The sequence below is a fragment of the Bubalus bubalis genome, chromosome 7, assembly GCF_019923935.1.
Source record: "Bubalus bubalis isolate 160015118507 breed Murrah chromosome 7, NDDB_SH_1, whole genome shotgun sequence".
Classification (NCBI taxonomy): domain Eukaryota; kingdom Metazoa; phylum Chordata; class Mammalia; order Artiodactyla; family Bovidae; genus Bubalus; species Bubalus bubalis.
In genome coordinates this window covers 90607894-90634341 of record NC_059163.1, presented here as the reverse complement: position 1 = coordinate 90634341, position 26448 = coordinate 90607894, and the positions used below count along the sequence as shown (strand labels likewise).

The 26448-nt window shown below is 40.2% G+C and overlaps 1 protein-coding gene and 1 long non-coding RNA gene across 3 annotated transcripts in view; one reads left to right on the top strand and one right to left on the bottom strand.

The window, feature by feature from the left end:
• The window catches only part of LOC112586235, a 53138-nt gene that overhangs the window by 12654 nt on the left and 14036 nt on the right, over nucleotides 1-26448 (top strand). The gene's annotated exons all lie outside the window — the stretch shown is intronic.
• Nucleotides 20806-26448, bottom strand: part of ELOVL6 (ELOVL fatty acid elongase 6) — a 132943-nt gene continuing 127300 nt past the window's right edge. Inside the window, exon 5 of the mRNA XM_006076909.4 lies at nucleotides 20806-23738. Within this exon, the coding sequence (XP_006076971.1) occupies nucleotides 23311-23738 (428 nt within the window). The 3' untranslated portion in view covers nucleotides 20806-23310. The remainder of the gene's footprint in view (nucleotides 23739-26448) is intronic.

The window sequence follows — 26448 nt, the reverse complement described above, 5'->3', positions numbered from 1 at the left end:
GTTATGTTGCCCTCTGAAGTTCCAAGGTTAGCCACAGACTCACCAGTGAGAGTGTTTCCTGGTGTTTGGAAACTTCTCTTTTTTTAAGACTCCCTTCCCAGGATGGATCTCCATCCCTACCTCTTTTTCTCTCTTTTTATCTTTTATATTTTTTCCTATCTCCTTTAAAAGACAAAGGGCTGCTTTTCTGGGTTCTTGATGTCCTCTGCCAGCATTTAGAAGTTGTTTTGTGGAATTTACTCAGCGTTCAAATGTTCTTTTGATGAATTTGTGGGGGAGAAAGTGGTCTGCCCGTCCTATTTCTCTGCCATCTTAGGACCGCCCCCTCATCTTATTTATTCATCTATTGATGGTTATTTAGATTGTTTCCATGTCCTGACTGTTGTAAATAGTGCTGCAATAAACACTGGGGTGTATGCATCTTTTCGAATTAGTGTTCTCTGGATATATGGCCAGGAGTGGAATTGCAGGATCATACAGCAACACTATTTTTAGTTTTTTGAGGGGCCTTCATACTGTTTTCCATAGTGGTTTCACCAGCCTACTTTCCCACCAACAACAGTGTCAGAAGGTTCCCTTTTCTCCACACACTCTCTGCTAAGTTACTTCAGTTGTGTCTGACTCTGTGCAACCCCAGAGACGGCAGCCCACCAGGCTCCCCCATCCCTGGGATTCTCCAGGCAAGAACACTGGAGTGGGTTGCCATTTCCTTCTCCAATGCATGAGACTGAAAAGTGAAAGTGAAGTTGCTCAGTTGTGTCCGACCCTCAGAAACCCCATGGACTGCAGCCTTCCAAGCTCCTCCATCCATGGGATTTTCCAGGCAAGAGTACCGGAGTGGGGTGCCATTGCCTTCTCCCTCTAGCATTTCTTATTTGTAGATCTTTTAATGATGGCCATTCTGACTCGTGTGAGGTGATGATACCTGCTTGTAGTCTTTATTTGCATTTCTCTAATAATTTGTTGATGCTCAGTTGCTCAGTTGTGTCCAACTGTTTGCAACCCACTGGACTACAGCACACCAGGCCTCCCTGTCCTTCACCATCTCCTGGAGCTTGCGCAAACTTATGTCCATTGAGTCAGTGATGCCATCCAACCATCTTGTCCTCTGTTGTCCCCTTCTCTTCCTGGCTTCAGTCTTTCCCAGCATCAGGGTCTTTTCTATTGAGTTGGCTCTTTTAATCATGTGGCCAAAGTATTGGAGTTTCAGCTTCAGCATCAGTTCTTCCAATGAATATTCAAGATTGATTTTCTTTAGGATTGACTGGTTTGATCTCCTTGCAGTCCAAGGGACTCTCAAGAGTCTTCTCCAACACCACAGTTCAAAAGCATCAATTCTTTGGTGCTCAGCCTTCTTTATGGCCCAACTCTAACATCCATACATGACCACTGGAAAAACCATAGCCTTGACTAGATGGACCTTTCTTGGCAAAGTAATGTCTCTGCTTTTCAATATGCTATCTAGGTTAGTCATAACTTTCCTTCCAAGAAGTAAGCATCTTTTAATTTCATGGCTGCAATCACCATCTGCAGGGATTTTGGAGCCCCCCAAAATAAAGCCTGACACTGTTTCCCCATCTATTTCCCATGAAGTGATGGGACCGGATGCCATGATCTTCGTTTTCTGAATGTTGAGCTTTAAGCCAACTTTTTCACTCTCCACTTTCACTTTCATCAAGAGGCTTTTTAGTTCCCCTTCACTTTCTGCCATAAGGGTGATGTCATCTGCATAGCTGAGGTTATTGATATTTCTCATCTGCATACCTGAGATTATTGATATTTTTCCCAGCAATCTTGATTCCAGCTTGAACTTCATCTAGTCTGGCATTTCACATGATGTACTCTGCATAAAAGTTAAGTAAGCAGGGTGACAATGTACAGCCTTGACATATTCCTTTCCCAATTTTGAACCAGTCCATTGTTCCATGTCCAGTTCTAACTGTTGCTTCTTGACCTGAATACAGGTTACTCAGGAAGCAGGTCAGGTGGTCTGGTATTCTCATCTTTTAAGAATTTTCCACAGTTTGTTGTGATCCACACAGTCAAAGGCTTTAGTGGAGTCAAGGAAGCAGTAGAATTTTTCTGAAATTCACTTGCTTTTTCTATGATCAAACGGATATTGGCAATTTGATCTCTGGTTCCTCTGCCTTTCCTAAACCCAGCCTGAACATCTGGAAGTTCTCGGTTCACATACTGTTGAAGCCTAGCTTGGAGAATTTTGAGCATTACTTTGCTAGCATGTGAGATGAGTGCAATTGTGCAGTAGCTTGAGTGTTCTTTGGCATTGCCTTTCTTTGGGATTGGGATGAAAACTGACCTTTTCCAGACCTGTCTGAGTTTTCTAAGTTTGTTGGCATATTGAGTGCAGCATTTTAACAGCATCATCTTTTAAGATTTGAAATAACTCAGCTGGAACTCCATCACCATCACTAGCTTTGTTCGTGGTAATGCTTCCTAAAGCCAACTTGACTTTGCACTCCAGGATGTCTGGCTCTAGGTGAATCACACCATCATGCTTATCTGGGTCATTAAGATCTTTTTTGTATAGTTCTTCTGTGTATTTTTGCCACCTCTTCTTGATACCTTTTCCTTCTGTTAGGTCCATACCATTTCTGTCCTTTATTGTGCCCATCTTTGCATGAAATGTTCACTTGGTATCTCTAATTTTCTTGAAGAGATCCCTAGTCTTTACCATTCTATTGTTTTCCTCTATTTCTTTGCATTGATCACTTAGGAAGGCTTTCTTATATCTCCTTGCTATTCTTTAGAACTCTGTATTCATATGGGTATATCTTTCCTTTTCTTCTTTGCCTTTTGCTTCTCTTCTTTTCTTGGCTTTTGTAAAGCCTCCTCAGACAACCATTCTGCTTTTTTGCATTTCTTTTTCTTGGGGATGGTCTTGATCACTGCCTCCTATACAATGTCATGAACCTCTGTCTATTGTTCTTCAGGCACTCTGTCCATCAGGTCTAATCCCTTGAATCTATTTGTCACTTCCACTGTATAATCATAGGGATTTGATTTAGGTCATACCTGAATAGCCTAGTGTTTTCCCCTACTTTCTTCAATTTCAGTCTGAATTTGGCAATAAGGTATTTATAATCTGATCAACAGTCAGCTCCTGGTCTTGTTTTTGTGGACTGTACAGAGCTTCTCCATCTTTGGCTGCAAAGAACATAATCAATCTGATTTTTGTATTGACCATCTGGTGATGTCCATATGTAGAGTTGTTCCTTGTGTTGTTGGAAGAGGGTGTTTGCTATGACCAGTATGTTCTCTTGGCAAAACTGTGTTAGCCTTTGCCCTGCTTCATTTAGTACTTCAAAACTAAACTTGCCTGTTACTCCAGGTATCTCTTGACTTCCTACTTTGCATTCTAATCCCCTATGATGAAAAAGGACATCTTTTTTTTGGTGTTAGTTCTAGAAGGTTATGTAGGTCTTCATAGAATCATTCATCTTCAGCTTCTTCAGCATTAGTGGTTGGAGACTTGGATTACTGTGATACTGAATGGTTTGTCTTGGAAACGAACAGATATCATTCTGTCACTTTTGAGACTGCACCCAAGTGCTGCATTTCAGACTCTTGTTGCCTATGAGGCCTACTCCATTTTTTCTAAGGGATTCTTGCCCACAGTACTAGATATAATGGTCATCTGAATTAAATTCATCCATCCCAGTTAGTTTTAGTTCAGTTCAGTTCAGTCGCTCAGTTGTGTCTGACTCTTTGTGATCCCTTTAATCGCAACACACCAGGCCTCCCTGTCCATCACCAACTCCTGGAGTTTACTCAAACTCATGTCCATTGAGTCGGTGATGTCATCCAATCATCTTATCCTCTGTTGTCCCCTTCTCCTCCTGCCCCCAATCTTTCCCAGCATCAGGGTCTTTTCAAATGAGTTAGTTCTTCACACCAGCTGGCTAAAGTATTGGAGTTTCAACTTCAGCATCAGTCCTTCCAATGAATATTTGAATTGATTTCCTTTAGGATGGACTGGTTGGATCTCCTTGCAGACCAAGGGACTCTCAAGAGTCTTCTCCAACACCACAGTTCAAAAGCATCAATTCTTTGGTGCTTAGCTTCCTTTATAGTCCAACTCTCACATCCATGCATGACTAATGGAAAAACCATAGCTTTGACTAGACATACCTTTGTTGGTAAAGTAATGTCTCTGCTTTTTTAATGTGCTGTCTATGTTGGTCATAGCTTTTCTTCCAAGGAGCAAGTGTCTTTTAATTTCATGGCTGCAAGCACCATCTGCAGTGGTTTTGGAGCCCAAGAAAATAAGGTCTCACACTGTTTCCATTGTTACCTCATTGTGAGAGGTTAGGCTCAATAAAATCTTTATGAATTAAGCTCTAAGGAGCAGCCCAAAATACAGAAAAAACTGAAAATTCCTTTAAAAAATAAACATATATATATATATGTAAATGTGGGATATTTTGATAAGAACCAAAACAGCTTTTCAGATATAGTAAGGATTTTTCTTGATAAACAATTTTCATGGAAAAAAAAAAAAAAAAGGAAATGTAAACAGGTTCTAACATCTTGTTTGTTAGGGATGCTGGCTTTATTCTAGTTTCAGAGCTGTACATTGGATAAATCCACTAAGTAGAACCACAGTTTTGAAGAAAAACCATGCTGTTATAATTAAAATGCAGTTACTGTAACATAATTGCAGATTAATACAGAAATGTAAAGTGCATGAAAATTCTAAACAAAGAGAACCCTTTTTAGTGGCATTATACACTATTATTATATTTAATGGCAATATAAATTAAATGAGGTTTAAATAATTCCCACAGTTCAAACCAAAATCCATGGTCTAAAACCTCAAAATGCCTTTAATCTAGTTCAAATAGACAAATATAACTCCTTGCACAGGGACAAGTTTTTTTCATAAGATTTCATTACAGACACTTAAAAATTGAAGTTTTATTTGTGAGCTTAAAAGTAAAGGAATAGGTCTACATCTAATGATGCTTCTAGTGATCAATATTTCATTCACTACTTTTGAATGACAAGTACATGTTTAATTAGCTTAGAATTTTATATGTAAATTCCAGAGTTTTAGGGCCTTTTGAATATAATAATCCTTTGGGAGATGTCTGTATTCCTGGAGTCAAGTTTCTTTGATTAGAAAGCTTCATTAAAAAGCACACATTTGTTATTGACAGATACAGCCACCAGAGCCATGATACAGGAAGGCCATTCTGTTTGTGTTGTATTGAGAGCCCTGGCAACTTTTCACTGCGTTATGCTGAAAACCTAATATTAAAGCTATGCATCACAAGAACTCACCTCTATCTCCTCAAGAATTCTTTTTTGCTACAGTATTGATGCTAGAAGTGAGCTGTGGAGCCAAATGATCTTTTAGGATAAGTTAGAATAATATCTGGGCACAAATACTGGGTACTCAGATGAAAGATTTTTTTTTTTCTTTCTCTCAAGGATCTTGGCTGATCAGGAATTGATATCAAAAGCAGCAAACAAAAAACAAACCATGACAGGAATGTCAGAAAAAACTTTACATTTACCCTCATTGACTTTTTTTTTAACCTAGCATCTCATTCTCTTTTAACCTGGAAAAGATATTTTTGTTGTTTGTAGAATGCATTATAATAATAAGACAATTTATATAGACAAACTTTAGGAATCACAGTGAGGAAAAAACAGAGGTTCATGTATTTGTGGGCTTCCCTGGTAGCTCAGCTGGTAAAGAATCCACCTGCAATGAAGGAGAGCCTGGTTTGATTACTGGGTTGGGAAGATCCACTGGAGAAGGGATAGGCTACCCACTACAGTATTCTTGGGTTTCTCTGGTAGCTCAGAATCCGCCTGGTGGTAAAGAATCCACCTGCAGTGTGGGAGACCTGGGTTCAATCCCTGGGTTGGGAAGACCCTCTGGAGAAGGACATGGCAACCCACTCCGGTATTCTTGCCTGGAGAATCCTCATGGACAGAGGAGTCTGGTGGGCTTCATATAGTTCTTGCATCGCAAAGAGTCAGACGTGACTGAGTGACTAAGCACAACGCATGTATTTTATCATCCAGAAGAGAGAAAGTAAGAAATAACAAACGTAGTAATATTAGCTAATATTTATTGAGCAGTTGCTATGTGGCAAGTACTATGCTAAGGGCTTTACATGGATTAGCTCATAAATTCCTCACAATAACTATGTGGTAGGTATTATGTCAAAGGCAAGAGGAGCTGGTAAAATCTTTTTTTGACTTAGGAATGTCATCTTCATACTTTAAGGACTGAGAATCATTGGAATTGATAGGAATTACAACAAGAACTTGAAGGACAGACAGTTTTCAGTTTGGGTTTTCTGGGGTTTTGGCAGAGGATGAGACAGACAGCATCATTGACTCAGTGGACATGAGTTTGAGCAAACTGTGGGAGACAGTGAAGGACAGGGGAGCCTGGCGTGCTGCAGTCCACGGGTGCAGAGTCGGACACGACTGAACAACAACAGTATTGCTGGGATTGAAGCTGAATTTTGATGTAATGGTGGGATTTCAATAGGCAGAGACAAGTAATGTAAAAAGCAGGCAAAAAGGAAAGGCACTACGTCAAAAAAGCAGATTAAGGAGAAGAAATACCTTTGTAGGAGAGGTTTATTTGAAGATGCTAGCTAGAGATAAGTCTGGAAAACCCACTGGGAAAAAAGTAAGGATAATTAATTAATTAAAGGCATTATGCAGAAAAGGTTAACCCATGACTATTTACATGGGGAGAAAAGAACTAAATCTATACATGAGTATATGAGAGAAACTGCAGGTATCCAGGAAAGAGATAAGGATCAGGTAGGACAGTGACTTCAGGACAGACAGAAGAGAATACAATGAAGGAAACGGTCTGGAGGCAACATAGTCAGGACTGGCAGACTAACTGGCTATGGGGAAGAGATGAGTTAAAGTTACAGATCAAGGATGCTCCAGAAGTCTGGTCTGATAGCCCACCTTTCACTGATATAGAAATAGAAGAACCAGGTTTAGAAGGGAAGGTCATGAGTTTGGTGTCAGATGTGCTGAATGTTAGATATCTAGGAAGAGATGTCTAGAAGGCATCTGGATAAATAAATCTGAAGCACAAGGTTAGGACTTGGGATAAAGATGTAAGAGTTAAGTGGAAACATGGCAGAAAAGAAATCAGCGGGATGGTCATAATTAAGGGGGTGTGTGTATGTGTGTGATATCCTCACACATGGATATGTATCCTCACTGTAGTTCTGATCTTGAAATTTTAACTGTATGTCAGTTTAGTCATTACATTCTTAGATTGATACGTCAAGTTATCGGTATGCCCATTATCAATAAAGAACAGATTTGGTGGGGGTGGGGCGGGGGGAGGCCTTGTTTACTTGTTGCAGGATGCATAGTAATTTCCTTTATGTTGGAAGCAAGGAAACAAAAAGAAATTTTACTTGAGTATCCTCCACTTAGAAAAAGAGCTGTTGGCAAATAAATTAAAATAATTAACTGGTTCAAACCACCATAAAAATAGGTTGGAGTCTGGATAATAATCTAAATGGGTTGTTTTGCACCGATCAGCTCCCGTACTTAATTCTGGAACCCTGTACTAAGTCTGCAATGATACTTAGCTGTGGCGGCCTCACCTGCATCCGAAGTCCTTCGTTTAAGTTTTCACCCAGACCTTGCTGTTCATTTGCTGGCTCAAGTTATTAAACTACTGAACGTAGCCTGAGAGTCTTCATTGGAAACAGTGTGCTAGATGATTCATGAGGCAGTCAAGCAGTTGTTTTAAGTTGATTCCAAGTGAACGGCTTGGTGCTTGTATCATCACTTCCTCTCCCTTCAGCTTTCTCTGAGGTTACCTTAATCTCACGCACTCAGAGAAGTCAGAGGAATGCCTTCCTTTTTGTAAAACTAACAAGCTACACAGAATTATACTTTTAATGGGCTGGGTCTAGTAAGTGACTTATATTTTTTCTTAATATAAATTTATTTATTTTAATTGGGGGTTAATTACTTTACAATATTGTATTGGCTTTGCCATAAATCAACATGAATCCACCACGGGTGTACACGTGTTCCCCATCCTGAACCCCCCTCCCACCTCCCTCCCCGTACCATCCCTCTGGGTCATCCCAGTGCACCAGCCCCAAGCATCCTGTATCCTGCATCGAACCTGGACTGGCGATTAGTTTCATACATGATATTATACATGTTTCAATGCCATTCTCCCAAATCATCCCACCCTCGCCCTCTCCCACAGAGTCCAAAAGACTGTTCTATACATCTGTGTCTCTTTTGCTGTCTCACTTACAGGGTTATCGTTACCATCTTTCTAAATTCCATATATATGGGTTAGTATAGTTGACTCATTGGAAAAGACTCTGATGCTGGGAGGGATTGGGGCAGGAGGAGAAGGGGATGACAGAGGATGAGATGGCTGGATGGCATCACTGACTCGATGGACGTGAGTCTCAGTGAACTCTGGGAGTTGGTGATGGACAGGGAGGCCTGGCGTACTGCGATTCATGGGGTCGCAAAGAGTCAGACACGACTGAGCGACTGATTTGATCTCATCTGATGCTGTATTGGTGTTTTTCTTTCTGGCTTACTTCACTCTGTATAATAGGCTCCAGTTTTATCCACCTCATCAGTAAGTGACTTATTAACATGACGTGGAGAGGCCCCTGTAGAAAAATGGTTTACCTCAGCACATTTTCCTAGCATTATAATTATTCAGGACATACCCAAGAGTTACTCCTGAACATACTGTGATTAGCCAGGCTTTTTCCATTAAATTTGCAAAACAATTCATCTAATTTTAAAAAGAAGCTTTTATCGCTAAATAAAACCCCTCCAAAGAAGTCATTGTCCGAAATGGTTTTGTACGGCTATCTCATATACATTGTTTTCAAAGTAACTCTGATGGAATTTAGCATATACAAATAGGGCCTTTTTAAAAAACTGAAGAATACTTGATTTATAATATTAGTTTCAGGTTTATAGTACAGAGATTCGATATTTTTATGGATTATACTCCGTGTAAAGTTACTATAAAATATTGGCTATATTCCCTGTGCTGTACAATATATCCTGAGAGCCTGTTTTATTCATAGTGGTTTACACCTCTTAATCCTCTACCCTTATCTTGCCTCTCCCTGCTTCCCTCTTCCCTCTGGTAACCACTAGTTTGTTCTCTATATCTGTGAGTCTGTTTCTGTTTTGTTATATTTGCTGTTGCAAATAGCAGGCTTTCATCCTTTTTAACAGATGAACAACATTCACTGTATACACACACACTACATCATCTTTATCCATTCATTTGTTGATGACTCTTAGGCTGTTTCCATATCTTGGCTATAAACATTGAAGTGCATCTATCTTTTCGAATTGGTGTTTTCACTTTTTTTCCAGATAAATACCCAGGACTGAAATTACTGGATCATATGGAGAAGGCAATGGCACCCCACTCCAGTACTCTTGCCTGGAAAATCCCATGGACGGAGGAGCCTGGAGGACTGCAGTCCATGAGGTTGCTAAGAGTCGGACACGACTGGGCGACTTCACTTTCACTTTTCACTTTCATGTATTGGAGAAGGAAATGGCAACCCACTCCAGTGTTCTTGCCTGGAGAATCCCAGGGACAGAGGAGCCTGGTAGGAGGCCGTCTGTGGGGTCGCACAGAGCCGGACACGACTGAAGTGACTTAGCAGCAGCAGCAGCAGCAGCAGCATGGTAGTTCTATTTTTACTGTTTTGAGGAACTTCCATACTGCTTTCCATAGTGACTGTACCATTTTATATTCCCTCTAATGTCCTACCAGGGTTCCCTTTTCTCCACATCCTTACCAACATTTATTATTTGTATTTTTTGTATTCCTGTTGTCAATGTGGTGTATCACATTGATTGATTTATGGATCTTGAACCATCCTTCCATCCCTAGAATAAATCCTACTTGATGATGGTGTCTGATCTTTTTTATTTATTGTTGAATTCAGTTTGCTAATATTTTGTTGAGGATTTTATATCTATATTCATCTGAGATATTGGCTTATAATTTTTTTTGGTACTGTTTTTGCCTATTTTCAGTATCAAATTAATGGCGGCTTTGTGGAATGAATTTGGAAGTGTTCCCTCTGCTTCAAATTTTTTAGAATATTTTGAAAAGGATAGATATTAGCTCTTCTCCCTATATATATTCTATATTGGTAGAATTCCCCTGTGAAGCTATCTAGTCCTGGATTTTTGTTTGCTAGGAGTTTTTTTAAATTCGTCTATTTCAGATTGTCTATTTGTTCCTGATTCAGTCTGGTAGATTGTATGTCTCTAGAAATTTATCCATTTCTTCTAGGTTGTCCAATTTATTGCTTTATGCTTTATAGCTGTTAAGGAGATCCAACCAGTCCATTCTGAAGGAGATCAGCCCTGGGATTTCTTTGGAGAGAATGATGCTGAAGCTGAAACTCCAGTACTTTGGCCACCTCATGCTAAGAGTTGACTCATTGGAAAAGACTCTGATGCTGGGAGGGACTGGGGGCAGGAGGAGAAGGGGACGACAGAGGATGAGATGGCTGGATGGCATCACTGACTAGATGGACGTGAGTCTGAGTGAACTCCGGGAGTTGGTGATGGACAGGGCAGCCTGGCGTGCTGCGATTCATGGGGTCGCAAAGAAGTCGGACACGACTGAGCGACTGAACTGAATATTCTATCATGTTTTTTAATCTCTGTTATATTGGTTATAATTTCTCTTCTTTCATTTCTTACTTTGTTAATTTGTGTCCTCTCTCTTTTTTCTTGGTGAATCTAGCTAAACATTTATAAATTCTGTTTATCTTTCCAAGGAACAGCTCTTGGTTTTATTGTTCTTTTCTATATTTTTAGGTTTCTATTTATTTCCTTTCCATCTTTATTATTTCCTTCTTTCGCTGACATTGGGCTCTGTTTGTTCTTTTTCTTTCAGGTTGTTTATTTGAGACTTTTCTTGTTTCTTGAGGTAGGCATGTGTTTCTATAAACTTGTTTTTGCTATATCCCATAGACTTTAGATAGTTTTTATTTTCTTTTGTCTTAAGGTATTTTCTAATTTCCTCTTTGATTTCCTGATTAAAACATTGGGGGTTTTTTAGTAGCATGTTTTTTAGTCTCCACCTGTTTGTGTTTTTTCTCATTCTTATTCCTGTAAATGATACCTATAGTTTCATAATGCTGTAGTCAGAAAAAATGCTCGATATAATTTCTGTCCTCGTAAATTTGTTTAGACTTGTTTTGTGGCGTAACATACATCCTGAAGAACATTGCATGTACTCTTGAGAAGAACGTGTTCCTGTTTCTGGATGTAATGTCCTACGGATACATATTAAGCACAACTAGTACAAGGTGTCATTTAAGATCACTAATCTCTTAATGGTTTTCTAATGATCCTATCTGAATGACTGTCCATTGAATCTAGGAATTTTTACTTTTAGAAGAGGGTTTTCCCCATAAAATCACATAGGCTCTGAACTTAAAAAAAAAAAAAAATCCACATTTCGTAGCCCTTCTGGTTGATGAATGTCACTATATGTATACCAGTGTAAGTCCAGATCACTATGACTGATTGGGACTTGCTGTAATTAACATTTGCTGACAGGACCACCAACATGGACCAAACATACCACATAGAGATCTCACCAACACCGTCCCATTCCATTTCCAAAGGTAGGCTCTGATGTACTGTAATCTAATAAGGCATCTTTCCCCTACAATCAAGCACAATCTCTTTTAAAGAGAGATTGTGAGCAAAGGACGGAAAATTCTTCTTTCTCTTAGATGCTTAGGAGTACATACTGTAGCATAGACACTGAAACCAAATATTTGAAAACCTACCCAATGGCTGTTGCTTAGAACAGTATTATTCCACTCCTTCATTACGTCACCTCCCACACACATGAAGGTGCATGCACACACACATGCTCACGTGTGCACACACACATGGTCTCTCTCTCTCTCTCATATTCCCAAATTAGTGGGCTGGCTTATTTCTGAGATGTGACTAAACTGAAACATTCTTGCAGAGGGTAACTTTTCCTTTTCTTTTGTATGAGAAAGAAATCAGAATCCAGAAGAATTCAGAAGAAAAAAGCAGCTGACTAAACATGGAGTTGGAGCTAATGAATCTTATTATAAACCCTCAGTATTCTGGGAAAGTGTATAGGTTTCTTTATGTTCTGATGTATTTGAGATTCACGCTTCCCTTGTAGCTCAGTCGGTAAAGAATCTGCCTGCAGTGCAGGAGACCTGGGTTCGATCCCTGGGTTGGGAAAATCCCCTGGAGAAGGAAAAGGCAGCCCACTTCAGTATACTTGGCTGGAAAATCTCATGAACAGAGGAGCCTGGTGGGCTGCAGTCCATGGGGTTGCAAAGAGTTGGGCACAACTGAGTGACTAACACTTAGGTATCATTCTTATGCCCATTTCACAGATGAGGAAACTGAGACACAGGGTAGTCAAATAACTACCTCCAGGCAGATGGCAGAGTTAGGCAAGTTGATTCCAGAGCTTGTTTTCTGAAGTCCTAGACAAGAACTTTTGCTAATCAAACCATGATATTGCATGAGATTTAAAAAATTCCCACTGGAATAAGTAACTAATCCCGTGGCTCAAAACACAGTTCTGCCTATTTGTAAGTATACAATGAAAAAGAACAAGAGCTTTCCCAGAGCACACAAACATTTACAAACACACACAGCACACAGAGGAGAAAGAAGACGGAGATCTAAAATTCTGTTTACATCCACAGCTGCAACTAACATTTTTTTTCAACAGTTCAACAAATATTTAACTCCAAGGCACTGGAGTTGCCAGGGGGGACGGGAGAACTTGATTCTTTGTGCTATAAAGCAGCAGTCCCCAACCTTTTGGGCACAAGGAACTGGTTTTGTGAACACAATTTTTCCATGCATCAGGAGTGGGGGGCGGGGGGATGGCTTGAGGATGATTCAAGTGTTACATTTATTGTGCACTTTAATTCTATTATTATTATAACAGCTCCTCCTCAGATCATCAGACATTAGATCCTGGAGGTGGGGGACCACTGCTGTAAAGATTGTAATCTATAGAAGTCAGATTTTTCAACAGTCCACAAATAACAAATTATATATTTATGTGGTGATTAGCCACATGAGGTAGGAATGCACAGGCAGGGACATGAGAACTCAACAAGTGCCCTAACCTCTGTTTTCCAGGCAGATGAAACGTGCACGTGAGAAGGCCCTAAGTCAGGGATAGAGAGAAAGTCTAAGAAATTGTCATGACTTTCTGCAGTTTGCCTGTTTAATTCAAAAGCTGATTTTCATTAGAAAGGAAAGGACTTGTGTAAGTATGTTTTCATTGTTCAGTAGCTCAGTTCAGTTCAGTTACTCAGTCGTGTCCGACTGCTTGTGACCCCATGGACTGCAGCAGGCCAGGCTTCCCTGTCCTTCTCCCAGAGTTTGCTCAGTACTCATGTCCATTGAATTGGTGATGCCATCCAACCGTCTAATCCTCTGTCTCCCCCTTCTCCTCGTTGCCTTCAATCTTTCCCAGCACCAGGGTCTTTTCCAGTGAGGCACCTCTTTTCATCAGGTTACCTAAGTATTAGAGTTTCAGCTTCAGCATCAGTCCTTCCAATGATTATTCAGGGTTGATTTCCTTTAGGATTGACTGGTTTGATCTCCTTGCAGTCCAAGGGACTCTCAAGAGTCTTCTGTAGCACCATAGTTCTAAAGCATCAATCCTTCGGTGCTCAGTCTTCTTCACGGTCCAACTCTCACATCCATACATGATTAGTGGAAAAACCATGGCTTTGACTAGATGGACCTTTGTCGGCAAAGTAATGTCTCTGCTTTTAAATATGTTGTCTAGATTTGCCATAGCTTTCTTCCAAGGAGCAAGCATCTTTTAATTTCATGGCTACAGTTACCATCCACAGTGATTTTGGAACCAAGAAAATAAAGTCTGTCACTAGTTCCATTTTTTTCCCCCCATCTATTTCCCATGAAGTGATGGGACCAGATGCCATGATTTTAGCTTTTTGAATGTTGAATTTAAAGCCACCTTTTTCACTCTCCTCTTTCACTTTCATCAAGAGGCTCTTTTGTTCTTCTTCACTTTCTGCCAAAGGGTGGTGTCATCTGCAAATCTGAGGTTATTGATATTTCTCCCAGCAATCTTGATTCCAGCTTGAACTTGATCCAGCCTTGCATTTCACATAATTTACTCTGCATATAAGTTAAGTTAAGCAGGGTGACAATATACAGCCTTGACATACTCCTTTCCTAATTTTGAACCAGTTCATTGTTCCACATCCAGTTCTAACTTGTTTCTTGACCTGCATACAGGTTTCTCAGAAGGCAGGTCAGCTGGTCTGGTATTTCCATCTCTTTAAGGATTTTCCACAGTGTGTTGTGATCCACACAGTCAAAGGCTTTAGAGTAGATAATGAAGCAAAAGTAGTTTTTTTCTGGAATTCCTTGCATTTTCTATGATGTAGGAAATTTAATCTCTGGGTTTTCTAAATCTAGCTTGTACGTCTGGAAGTTCTCTGTTCATGTACTATTGAAGCCTAGCTTGAAGGATTTTGAGCATACCTTGCTAGCACGTGAGATGAGTGCAATTGTGGGGTAGATTTAACATTCTTTGGCATTGCCCTTCTTTGGGATTGGAATGAAAATCGACCTGTGGCCACTGCTGAATTTTACAGATTTGCTGGCATATTGAGTGCAGCACTTTAACAGCATCATCTTTTAGGATTTGAAATAGCTCTGCTGGAATTCCATCACCCACACTAGCTTTGTTTGTAGTAATGCTTCCTAAGGTCCACTTGACTTCACACTCCAGGATGTCTGGCTCTAGGTGAGTGATCACACCATCATGGTTATCCAGGTTATTAAGACCTTTTTCATACAGTTCTTCCGTGTATTCTTGCCACCTCTTCTTAATGTCTTTCTGCTTCTGTTAGGTCCATACCATTTCTGTCCTTTATTGTGCCCATCTTTGCATGAAATGTTCCCTTGGTCAGTGTGCTTAGCATTTCATTTTTACAAACTTGGCAGGGTGCCTAGGCTGAATTTAAGTGCATCTCAGAGATGCCTGGACCTGTAGTGGGGACAGATAAAGGGGAGCCTGGAGGAGACCTGGGAGGCTTCTAGAAAAGGAACTCCACCTGTGTCCTCTGCTAGACTCAGAGATGTCAGGGCAAGTCTAGGGAGCAGAGGTGGTCGCCACGGGAGTCCATTTATAGTGGGGCTGAGGGCCTTCTGGGGATAATACTTCTCCAGGTAAAAGGAGATCCAATGAGCTCAACCCAAGGGCCAGCTTTGTCCCAGGCAGGAGAGGAAATAGACATTCTGATTCAGTGCAGTGGCCATTTCTCAAATCCATTCTTCAGTTCCTGGACGCATGTCTGGCGGTTAGGTAGAGAAGGGGGTGGTTTTTCTCACAAAGCACATCTAACCAAGGGAAAGAGGCATCTTGTCTCATTGCAGACCAGAGGGTACCCTGTCTCTCTGAGGGGCAGTGGAGGCCTTCTGAGAACCGCTCCACCTGGCCAGGCCAAGGGGTTTCAGGGCCCAGTGGACAGATGCAATAGCAGCTGGGCTGGCCGTGGATGGCAGGGAGGTGGGGTGGGAGTGACCACATAGCAGAAATGCCTGACAGAGGCTGTGAGACTCCACTTGGCGATTTCTAGAATTAGACGCAAGGGACTTGGCAGGAAGTCAGAGGTCCTGCATCAGTGGGAGCTACAAACCAGCAATTTGCCTTTACAGGCCAGTGGGTCCGGGGGAAATTTGGCTTAGGTGAATATAAACAAATGAGTTGCCTTGGCCGCCTAAGTCTGTTTAGAAGCTCAGTAGATTTATGTTGTATAGATTTGATTATTCTAAAACCAAGTTGAAATAAGAACTGCTTCTGATTAGGAGACAAAGTGCTCATTTTGCAAAAATGCACTGGCATTTTATAGTCACTCCCACAGTTACGAGCCAGACAAGATGCAAGCATTGCAAACCTGTTTGCCTTCTCTTTGTAGAGAGAGATTGGCTGCCTGCAGAAACACCCAGTAGAGTTTTCATAAATAAAACATAGCAGAGCAATACCCAGGGGGGCAGTTTTTCCCTCTAGTATGAAAGGAATTAGTGTAGTCAATAGAAAAGGAAGCTGTGTATGAAACCCCAGCCTGTAGCTCAGGGCTTTCACCCTGGGGGGCTGAAAACACCAAAGATTGCAGAATCCAGTAGTGAGATGCAGGGGTTGTGTCCGGAGGGGCCACCCCACGGGTTTAACCCTGAGGATGCTGTGTTGTTTTCTGAGAACCTATGTATGTTATCTTTTCCATATAAATACGTCTTCTATAATGCATATATTTCCCCTGGTGGCTCATATGGTAAAGAATCTGCCTGCAGTGCAGGAGACCTGGGTTCGATCCCTGGGTCGGGAAGATCCCCTGGGGAAGGGAATGGCAACCTACTCCAGTATTCTTGCCTGGAGACCCCCCTGGACAGAGGAGCCATATATAAGTAAGGTGTAATACTAATGGTTACATCCTTCAACTATCACATAGGTAAAGAATGAAAAGCAGAAGGAAATGTCAAAGGTTAGAGTGAACTGGGTTGGTGAATTTCATCTGATCTAATCCAGAGCTTCTTAATCTTGCCTGGAGCCCTTTATGGTGACACGAGGGTGCAGATATCACAGGCTAAGGGGGAGAGCATATGAATGATTCTGTGTATGTCTGAGTGTACAGTTTTGTGAGGGCTGGGGTCACTTGGTGCAGCCCACCTCTCCCCGCACAATGGAAACCCCTGTGGTCACCAGTGCTTCTCAGCAAGACCTCCCTGTTTAGTCTCAGGACAGGTGTGTGGCAATAAATGAAACCTTGCCCCAGATCTACGAGGCCTGGAGATTCATCAGCAACAGACCAACCAGTGGGGAGCCCTTTTAATTACTTTGTGTTGACCATGCATTTAATGATACCTTATTATGGATCCAATTAATTTCATTCATGTTGCAGAAATAACCAAGAGTGGTCATGTTGCTGAAATACTGTATTCTGACCCTATTCTTATTTTTCCATCCCTAGGAAGCTTGCTATAGCATATTCTTGGTCTTGAAGTGTCATAAGGACAGCGTTTTTGCTAGATAGTGACATAAAATGCTCGTTTTCACATGTGCCATATTCATTTCTGAAGCTTGTATACTATTATACGAGACTGTGTTTCTACCAGAAGCTACCTGATGGCACAATCATTTGGCGCAATCATTGGGGTTCTGCGACTGCTATGAAAAAGAGAAACACCTCTAAGGTTTGCTTCTGCTTTTCCTTTACACACACTATTTTTTGTTGTTGTTGCGGTTAATAAAAATGACTTTCTGTGCAGTATAGGTCTCCCCCTCCCCATCCACCCATTTTGACCTGAGTTAAGAACATCCATTAAATGAGTTACAAATGGGAAGTTTTGTCTTATTCTGAGATGATGTGAAAAGTGAGGCGTGTTCATAGCAATTTAGCTATGGAGAAACTTCCCAAGTAACAGGTTCTTAGTTTTAAACATAAATGCTATAGGGACATTGCTATTGTACACATTGTAGAGAAAAACACGAACGTGTGGCCTGAAACATATACAACAGATCATACAAAAACGTTAGGAGTTGAAGGGCAAGTTGTAGGAGTGGGGAGTAGACGGCTGTGCCCCCTTGCTAGTCACGGGTGTGTAAGTGATGTACCGCCCCTCCTGGGAGGTAGGGGCTACGTTTCCTGTTTCCAACACATTTTGTTCTGGAACTCTTTGTCCAGTGACATGGCACCATGCTTCCTAGTTCAGGGCTGAGCCTTGGAATTTCACTCATTTATACTTCTTTCAGGAGATTATGTTCACATCTTGTTCCTTCTACTTTGGTGACATTTGATCTAACGAACACATTTTTCTCAACCTGTTAAACAGGGATCCAACTTGGGCTACCTGCCCCACGAGGACTGCCCTGACGTGTCAGTTCTGGAGAATGTGCTGTTTCACCCTTGAAACACTATGGGAGGGCAGAACACCTGTGGGGTTTTGATCAGAAGTATTTGGCACCCACATCATTCCTGGGCTCTGCTTGAGAACTGGGGAGTTTCAGTGACTTTCCTGTGTTCCATGAGCACATTGGAAGGCCTTTCTGAGATTTCTAAGTAGCCCTTATGGATGCCTCCTTTGCACTGCTCAGAAGAAAAAAAAGAAACCAGAAACAGTTCGGTTTTAAATCAAAAGTTATGATTTTATTTTTAGTATACCAGAAAAAAAATATTTCTTTTAATGTCGTGAAATCAGCACTTGAAAATGACAATTCCAACATTGCTGTGATTTGCTCTGTGAGGCGTATATGGGTGGGCTTTTAGTTGAATAGAGGCGCTGGGTCCTCTAAGAAGCGGAATCTTCCGGTGGTTTTCCAGGTAGCAGTAAGCAACCTCCTGCCTGAACATGCCCAGAGAGCAGACCCATTTGAATTGACAGGCTTGGGCAGCACTATGAGGCTACTTCTGGAGCAGTCTAGGGTTCTGTCTTCTGGGAAAACGTCTCCAGAGACACCAAGCATTGAGAGAATGACATTGTTCAATACCAGCATGAGTCGGGACCTTGAAATCCTGGCTTAAATATGTTGCAAAAATGGCCTGTGATTTATGCAACCAGTTTCTTTAACCAGTTGCTTCAGGAGCTATTTACTACAATGTAGTTTCGTGTTTGAATTTCCATGAAGTGCATCTGATGTGAAGACTTTGACTTGCCCAACATGAAATTAAACTGCCATTCTTAAGATTTCCCCAGCCCCCCTGAACTCCGCCACAGATGGGTTCCCACTGTCTGTTTCTTTAGTGCTAGAATAACTTTTGTTTCACTTTTTTTAAAGTAGAATAATTCAGGAGGAAGGGAGACCTGGGGCCTATTTTTCCCTCTCTGTGAGCCCTGAATTTTCAAAGTATCTGAGGATGAAGCAAGTAACTTGGTGATTCAACAGGCCTGTGAATAGTCTTTGATGCTCTGCACAGGGGTACCTAACTGGTCTCTTTAGCTTTGGGTTTTGCCATATGGCTCAAAGATGTTTATAATTGGCATGTTACAACTGGCATTCAAGAAAATGCTATAACTACAATGATTCTTTTTTTGCTTAAGTATTAGGTACCAGCATACAGAGGCTGTTGGTTCACTGCAAGACTGGGACCTAACACTTCATCCTGATTGTCAGCACAAAACAGAGTATCATTGCTTTATCAGCTCTCACTTTAATGTGTATGCAACAGAGGCCAAACCCTGTGGTGCATTCTTATCAAAATCTCTTTTGGTTGGTGATGGGTCTGAGGCACAAAGAATTGGTTCCTGTATACAGCTAGAAAAGGGACAGAATACCAAGTTACAGGAGACAATGACTCACAGCACGAAAATAGGCTCTGCTACCATCCTGAATTGATAGCAAAATATTTATTATTGAAAACAAAATATTGGACCACTAGACTTTCATCATAAAGCTCTCACACAATTGTACTTTTCAGGATGGAAACATTTTCAGGGAAAGAAGTGTCTAAGAGACAGGCACAGACCATGCACACACAGCTCAAAGCACTGAACTCAGGGAGGTGGTCTGTTTGACCATCACCACTCTCCTAACAGCCCTCTTGAGTCAGCGCATGACCAACCCAACAACTATGTTGAAGATTCATTAACCAAACTGGAGGGGGGGTGGGGAGTGTGCTGGAGCTTAGTTGCGTCTGAAGAAAGGCTGTTCTCTCATAATAGATAGTAACCTGAGCTTATTTCTCCCTGGTAACCCAGCAGTCTGGAACCAGACCAGACTTGTGGAATATTCTATTTCAGTGTAGTTTACTCCAGGTGCTTTGTTGTTCTTAATGTGACAGGTTTTATCTTATGATGATAACACAGCTGATTTAAAAAAAAATTTTTTTTTTCTGTGAGTCTCTTTCCTAGAAGTGTTCTTCCATCCCGTTCTGCAAAAACCCCCTCAGTAAAGTTCCAGACTCAGAGCCACATTAATAGAAATGATAGGGGCTATAATTTTTTCTTTCCCCATCAGCAACGTATATGAATGTATTGTCCCTGTCCCCTCGTGTCTATAGCAGTGTATGATTAGAAGGTTTTCCCTGGTGGCTCAGATGGTAAAGAATCTGCCTGAAATGTGGGAGATGCAGGTTTGATCCCTGGGTCGGGAAGATCCCCTGGAGAAGGGAACAGATACTTAGAAGGATGGGAGTAAATCAACTGGAATAATCACCTCAATACATGATTTTTGAATATGGTAGTGGCTCTGTTCTCATGAGCAAACTAGAAGGTCCAGATCAAACCTCCTGATCTGTGAACAGAGCATTTCTCATTAGAATGTTTTTCACTGCAAACTCATAGACTTGGGTTGATGCTCAGACCTTGTGCATCAAATTGCATGATTTTTGTCTGAAATGAAGATTTGATTTAAAAAACTTGTTCAATCCAGGAATGTTTTCACGATACTGGAATTGAAGTGCAGTGGAAAATCTTCAAGAGAAAGGAAATCTATTGCAGCATAGTGGGGCAGCTATAAAAACTTGCCTGCCCAACTTTTTCTGGAATGTTAAGTGACAGCAGGATTATCTATGTGGCAGTCAATTCTCCGATAGGCTTCAATTTGCCATGGGGTAGTGGTCCTGCCTCATATATTAATAGAATTAATCACTTAAGCTAAGATGTTAAAAACAGTGTATTGAACCTGTAATACCAGAATTTCAATTTTTTTAAAGGTGTGATTTTTTTCCCCCTCCCATGATAAACATCGGAAATGCCTTTAGATATATTTAGCTAATTTTAAAACTATTTATTAGACATTCAACCTGTAAACAAAATTTCTAAATTATCTCATAAGTAGACACAACTATGAACCTGTACCAAGATGAAAGTGCTTTGGAAGCATCAGAGTCTGTTTAAGGTCTATGATTATTTCCTTATTCTAACCTGCATTAAAGGATCACTGATAAATCAATGGATTAAATCATTAAATTAAATTAACCAAATAAGCTCTAACTGTCCTTCAGTTAAATTCAAGTCAACTGTTATTTGGCCTTTTCCTCATTATTCTGCTCATTTTCTGTTATAAGAAAAAAGAAGCTTATTGCACAGTATCATGTATTTTCAAAGCTCAAAATAACATTGTTTGCATCCTAATAATCTATTAGTTGTTATAGCAGGACTTGTCTTTTCAGTCCATGTCAGTTTTTGCCCTAAGAATACATTCTTCGATCAATGCATCTATGAACCCATGTCAAGACGTCATAGATTGTTCACAATAATTTAACACAGACATAACAGCTTCCCTTCCCTGCATACAGCCCACCCTCCATCCCATCAGTCATGACTTGGTTTGTACGGATTCTCTGTTCATGGTTCAGACCATTCACACAGAATGGAATAAAACTTTATTCTTTTTAATTCCACACATAGACGAGATGCTGAGAAAGCCCTTGTCATCTCTGACAGAGAAGCAGAGCAGCTCTGTTTCATGAATGACAGCACAATTAAAGCTAAAATAATATAAAAATAATTTGAAAAATCCCTTTTCTGTACACACTCAAAGCAAGAAAGCTAAACAGCTTCTTTTTCTGCTAGCCAGAAAACATGTTTCTATTTATTTGGGCTGTAAAGTTTGGTGGACTTCACATCTGTGTGTATATATGTGTGGTTATGCATGTCTAATCTATGCACTGTAGTAGCCCCTAATTTTTATCTAGTTTGTCTAATCATTAAGCTATATAACCAATTAGAATACTATTATATCACATTGACCAACTTGACATAATTGCTTCTTTGAAATACAGGAATGTTTACACATTTATTTGGCTTGTAAAGGACTGAAATATTACAGATATTATAGTATCTAGCTTTTTTTAAAAGAATATGGCTCTTAATAAGTTGATTTTCTGAATTCCAGAGCGTAAGTCCCTTTTCAAAAAATTTCTGAAGCTGACTCAAAGTAGTAAGAATGTCTTCTGATTTGGCCAAAAATATGGTGAATATTTTATATCATTTAAAATTTGAAGAATAAGTCTTGAAGGGGGCCGTTTGTGTGTCAACTGTTCAGCTCAACTTGCCATGAAGTGTGTTTGTCAAAGTATCTCCGCTTGACCAGCAGAGGGCACTTTAAACACCTCTGCATTGCTTTAGGGAGCAAAGGCAGATGATGCAGAAACACAGTGTTCACCCAAGATCAAGGAGAGCCCTGTGGGTTGCTTTGTGAAATTCACAAAAATATAGAAAATATGGACTGTACCACAGGGTTTCATTTGGAAAGTTATGTGTGGAGTCAACTATGGAGGGGTGTACTTATTGTCTCTTATATTGATCTTCAGCTCATTCCTCTTTCCCAGCTCAAGAACTTCAGTGTAGGGCTGCAACTTTTTATAGGTAAGAGAGTCTATTTTTCAAATAATTTGGTTGAGTTGTCTGTTTTCTATTCTATATTTATTCTTCTGTTTGAAAGCCCAAGGCAACTGAACAAAGGATGCTGTGTCCTACCCCATTTAGGGGTAGAAATAAAACTATCAGAAATACTGAGATTGGAGCTGCCCTTTCAAGAGTCGGGTGGCACTGTTTCCTTCCTCCCAGGGAGAACCCTGGGAAAATATTGTGCCCCGTTTTGTTATGGTGAACTCACTAGACTGAGGCTGTGCTATGAAGGGGGACGAGTCTTTCTCTTAGTTGAAATATAGTTTATCATCTGTTTTCTCAGGAGGTGATTAAGACATCTTTTCTCACGGGGGCTACAACCCGTAACCTTTCTGAAAAAGTACTTTCAATTTTGCAAAAGTGTTACTCTAGGTATACACCCCGTGTTGCTTCCATTTTTACCTTTTCCGTTGGCTCCAGTTTAGTGTCAAAAAAGATTAGAAAGGATTGTATGTATGTGCTCACATGGTTTTTAAGTAAACTTCTTTGATCCTTAGAGAAATATAACAGTAAATTCATTTTTTTCCATATACTGTTAATAGCTTGTTGGCCTTCTCTCTGCCTCTGGCCCACTTTGTTCTCATTTGTCCTAGAGCTGACAGATAAAGAGGGAATGGGGTCTTCCAGCAGCAGTCCTTTGAGATGGAGGTGTACTCAGTGAGTCCTCACCCGAAAAGGATCACTAACTTACTGGGTTAAGTCAACCTAATTATCCCTAAGCTGCCTTGGGTTGTGTGTTTGCTTATATGTCTTGTTTTGTTTTAGCTGCACCATATGTGATTCCTTGTGCCATTTTCTTTTGTCTATTATTTTTCTTGATGACCCTGAGCTACGGCTTCCTCCTCAGTTCCGACACTAGTCAGCCTTCGTTGCTTTCCTCATCTTGCTGCCGATGTAGGCCTCAAAGAAGAAGTGGCAGAAGAGCACGAAGTAGCTGAGGTACATGAGTGAGGACCAGAAGATGTTCTGAAAGTGAGAGTAACACTGGTCATGCTGCATCCACTGGAAGACCAGGTAATTAATGACACAGCCTATCAGCATCTGAATGATCTGGGACAACGTGATGAACATGGCGAACTTCCGGGAGACTCGGAAACCCGCCGCTCGCAAGGCATAGTAAGAGTACATCACAGAGTGCACGCTATAGTTCATCGTCATAAACCAACCACCCCCAGCAACCATGTCCTTGTAGGAGTACCAGGAGTACAGAAGCACAGTGATGTGGTGGTACCAGTGCAGGAAGATCAGCTTCTGCTTCCTCAGAATAATGAATATTGTATCTCCTGGAAGACACAAACAGAAATGGACGTGAGCCCCCTGACTATACTCCATATCAGGAAGGTGAATGTCTTGAACTTGTACCTCAGAATGAGATGGATTTGGGTTAGACTTGTGGACGGATATTTACTAGCTCGGTGACCCTGGCAGGTTATTCATCCTACTTTCTAGTTTCCTCATCTGTAATATGGAGATAATAGCTTGGAATTATTTGAGGATTAAATAGGATACAAAACAGGCACATGGTAAGCACTCCATAAATGTTACTGTCAGAAAGGTGTTTTGCACACAGTCGTATTTTTGATTTGGAAGGGACACTAGTAAGTATATTGTCCATTTCCAATGAGGCTATGAATTTTAGGAAATATCACCTAGAAGAGAGTCAAGTGATATTCATTGTTCTTAGGCCGCTCTGGAGTAATAAAACCACCTTTCTTTGGTACACGACAAAAGTACTCTTTAAAAACATATCTTTGTAGGTTCCCTATAAAATGTGAAGCCTTGACATATGGAAATTAGAAAAGTAAAATTTAAACAAAAGGCTATTCTTGGGTAAGAGACAAGATAGCAGAGTAGGACTTGAGCTTACCTCTTCTCACAAAAACATCAAAATCATAAGTAAGTACTGAACAACTGTTGACAAAAAAGATACTCTATATCCAAAGACAAAGACATCACACCAGTCAGAAAGGCCGTTATCAAAAAGTCTACAAAAAATACCTTTTTAGGCTATTTACATATAAGTAATATTATATAATGTTTGTCTTTCTGTGTCTGACTTATTTCACTCACTATGACAATCTCTGGATCTATTCATGTTGCTGCAAATATCAATATTTTGTAATTTTTTAATGACAGTAATATTCCAGTGTGTATATGGAACTTATTTACAAAACAGAAGTAGAATCACAGATGTAGAAAACTAGGTTATGGTATGTATGGTTACTAGGGGATAAAGTAGGGGAGGGATAAAATGGGAGACCGGGATTGACTTATATACACTACAGTATATAAAATAGATAACTCAGAACCTGCTGTAGAGCACAGGGAACTCTATTCAATACTCTATAATGGCCTATATACAACTGATTCACTTTGCTGTAAAGCTGAAACTAACACAGCACTATAAATCAACTATACTCCAATAAATTTCTTTTTTTTAAAGTCTACAAACAATAAATCCTGGAGAGGGTGTGGAGAAAAGGGAAGCAACCTGCACTGTTGGTAGAAATGTAAATTGGTACAGCCACCGTGGAGAACAGTATGGAGGGTCCTTAAAAAATGAAAAATAGAACTATCCTATGATCCAGCAGTCCCACTCCTGGGCATCTATCCAGAGAAAACCATAACTTGAAAAGATACATGCACCCTAATGTTCACTGCAGCACTACTTACAAACGCTAAACACGGAAGCAATGTAAATGTCCATCACGAGAGGAATGCAAAAGATGTGGTGCACATACACGATGAATATTAGTCATAAAAAATGAGTGAAATAATGCCATTTGAAGCAATGGATGAGAGATGATCATACTAAGTGAAATAAGTCAGAGGAAGACAAATATCACACAATATCACTTATATGTGGAATCTAAAAATGATACAAATGAACTTATTTGCAAGACAGACTTCAAAAAACAAACTTATGGTTTCCAAAGGGCGGGGGAGGGATAAATTAGGCATTTAGATAATCAACAAGGGCCTACTGTATAGCACAGGGAAATCTATTCAATCCTCTAATAATCTATATGGGAAAAGAAACTGAAAAAGAATGAGTATATATATATATTTATAAGTGAATCATTGCTGTGTACCTGAAACTAACAACATTGTAAACCAACTGTACTCTAACATAAATTTTGAAAAGTTAAAAGACAAAAACAGAAAAAGAACAAAAATTATCTTCTGTATTTACTGGAGGATAATAGGTATTATTTTGGTAGCAATGAATCAAGTGATAAAAAACTGAGAATGACACTTTCTTCTGGAATTAACTCTGAAAATGCTTTACAGGATTATCCAAAATCTCAGTAACATTAACCCCTTGAAGAAAAAGACTAATGTTTCTTTGGTCTAACTCTCTCATCTGAGCTATTTTGGCTACCCCAAAGACCACTATTCACATCTAAGGTAGAGAATTTACATTATAGGAGCAAGAATGGTGCTCATGTAGGTAGATGATAATGATTCTCTGAAAAGCCTAGGGATTCTGAAAAATATACTTTAGAACACTTACATAAAAATAGATGAAGAGCAGGCACATAACAAATACACCCAATTCCATTAACAAGTACCAAAACAACAAGCACTGGGATGTGGGGCAAAAGCAGGATTTATGTGGCAGATGCTTCATTCTCTTTCCTATCTCTGAGGTTTTCAGATATGAGAAAAATCAATATCCTTCATGACCTTTGGTGACCTCGACTTCTTTGTATAACAAGGATAACTAGGTGGTCCCTCTTCTTATTCTGAAATTTAATTAGCCACAAGGGGAATTAGTACTTACCCTTGTCTTATCCCTTATTCTTCAAGGATGCCCTAAAACATTGGGTACAAAGGAGGGTCAGACAATGTTGGATCTTGGAAAGACTTAAGGTTCTGATGGGACCTTAAGTAAACAGAAAAGATAAGATGGGAATGTAAATTGGTACAGGCATTATGAAGAACAGTATGGAGGTTCCTCAAAAAACTAAAAACAGAGCTACCATATGATCA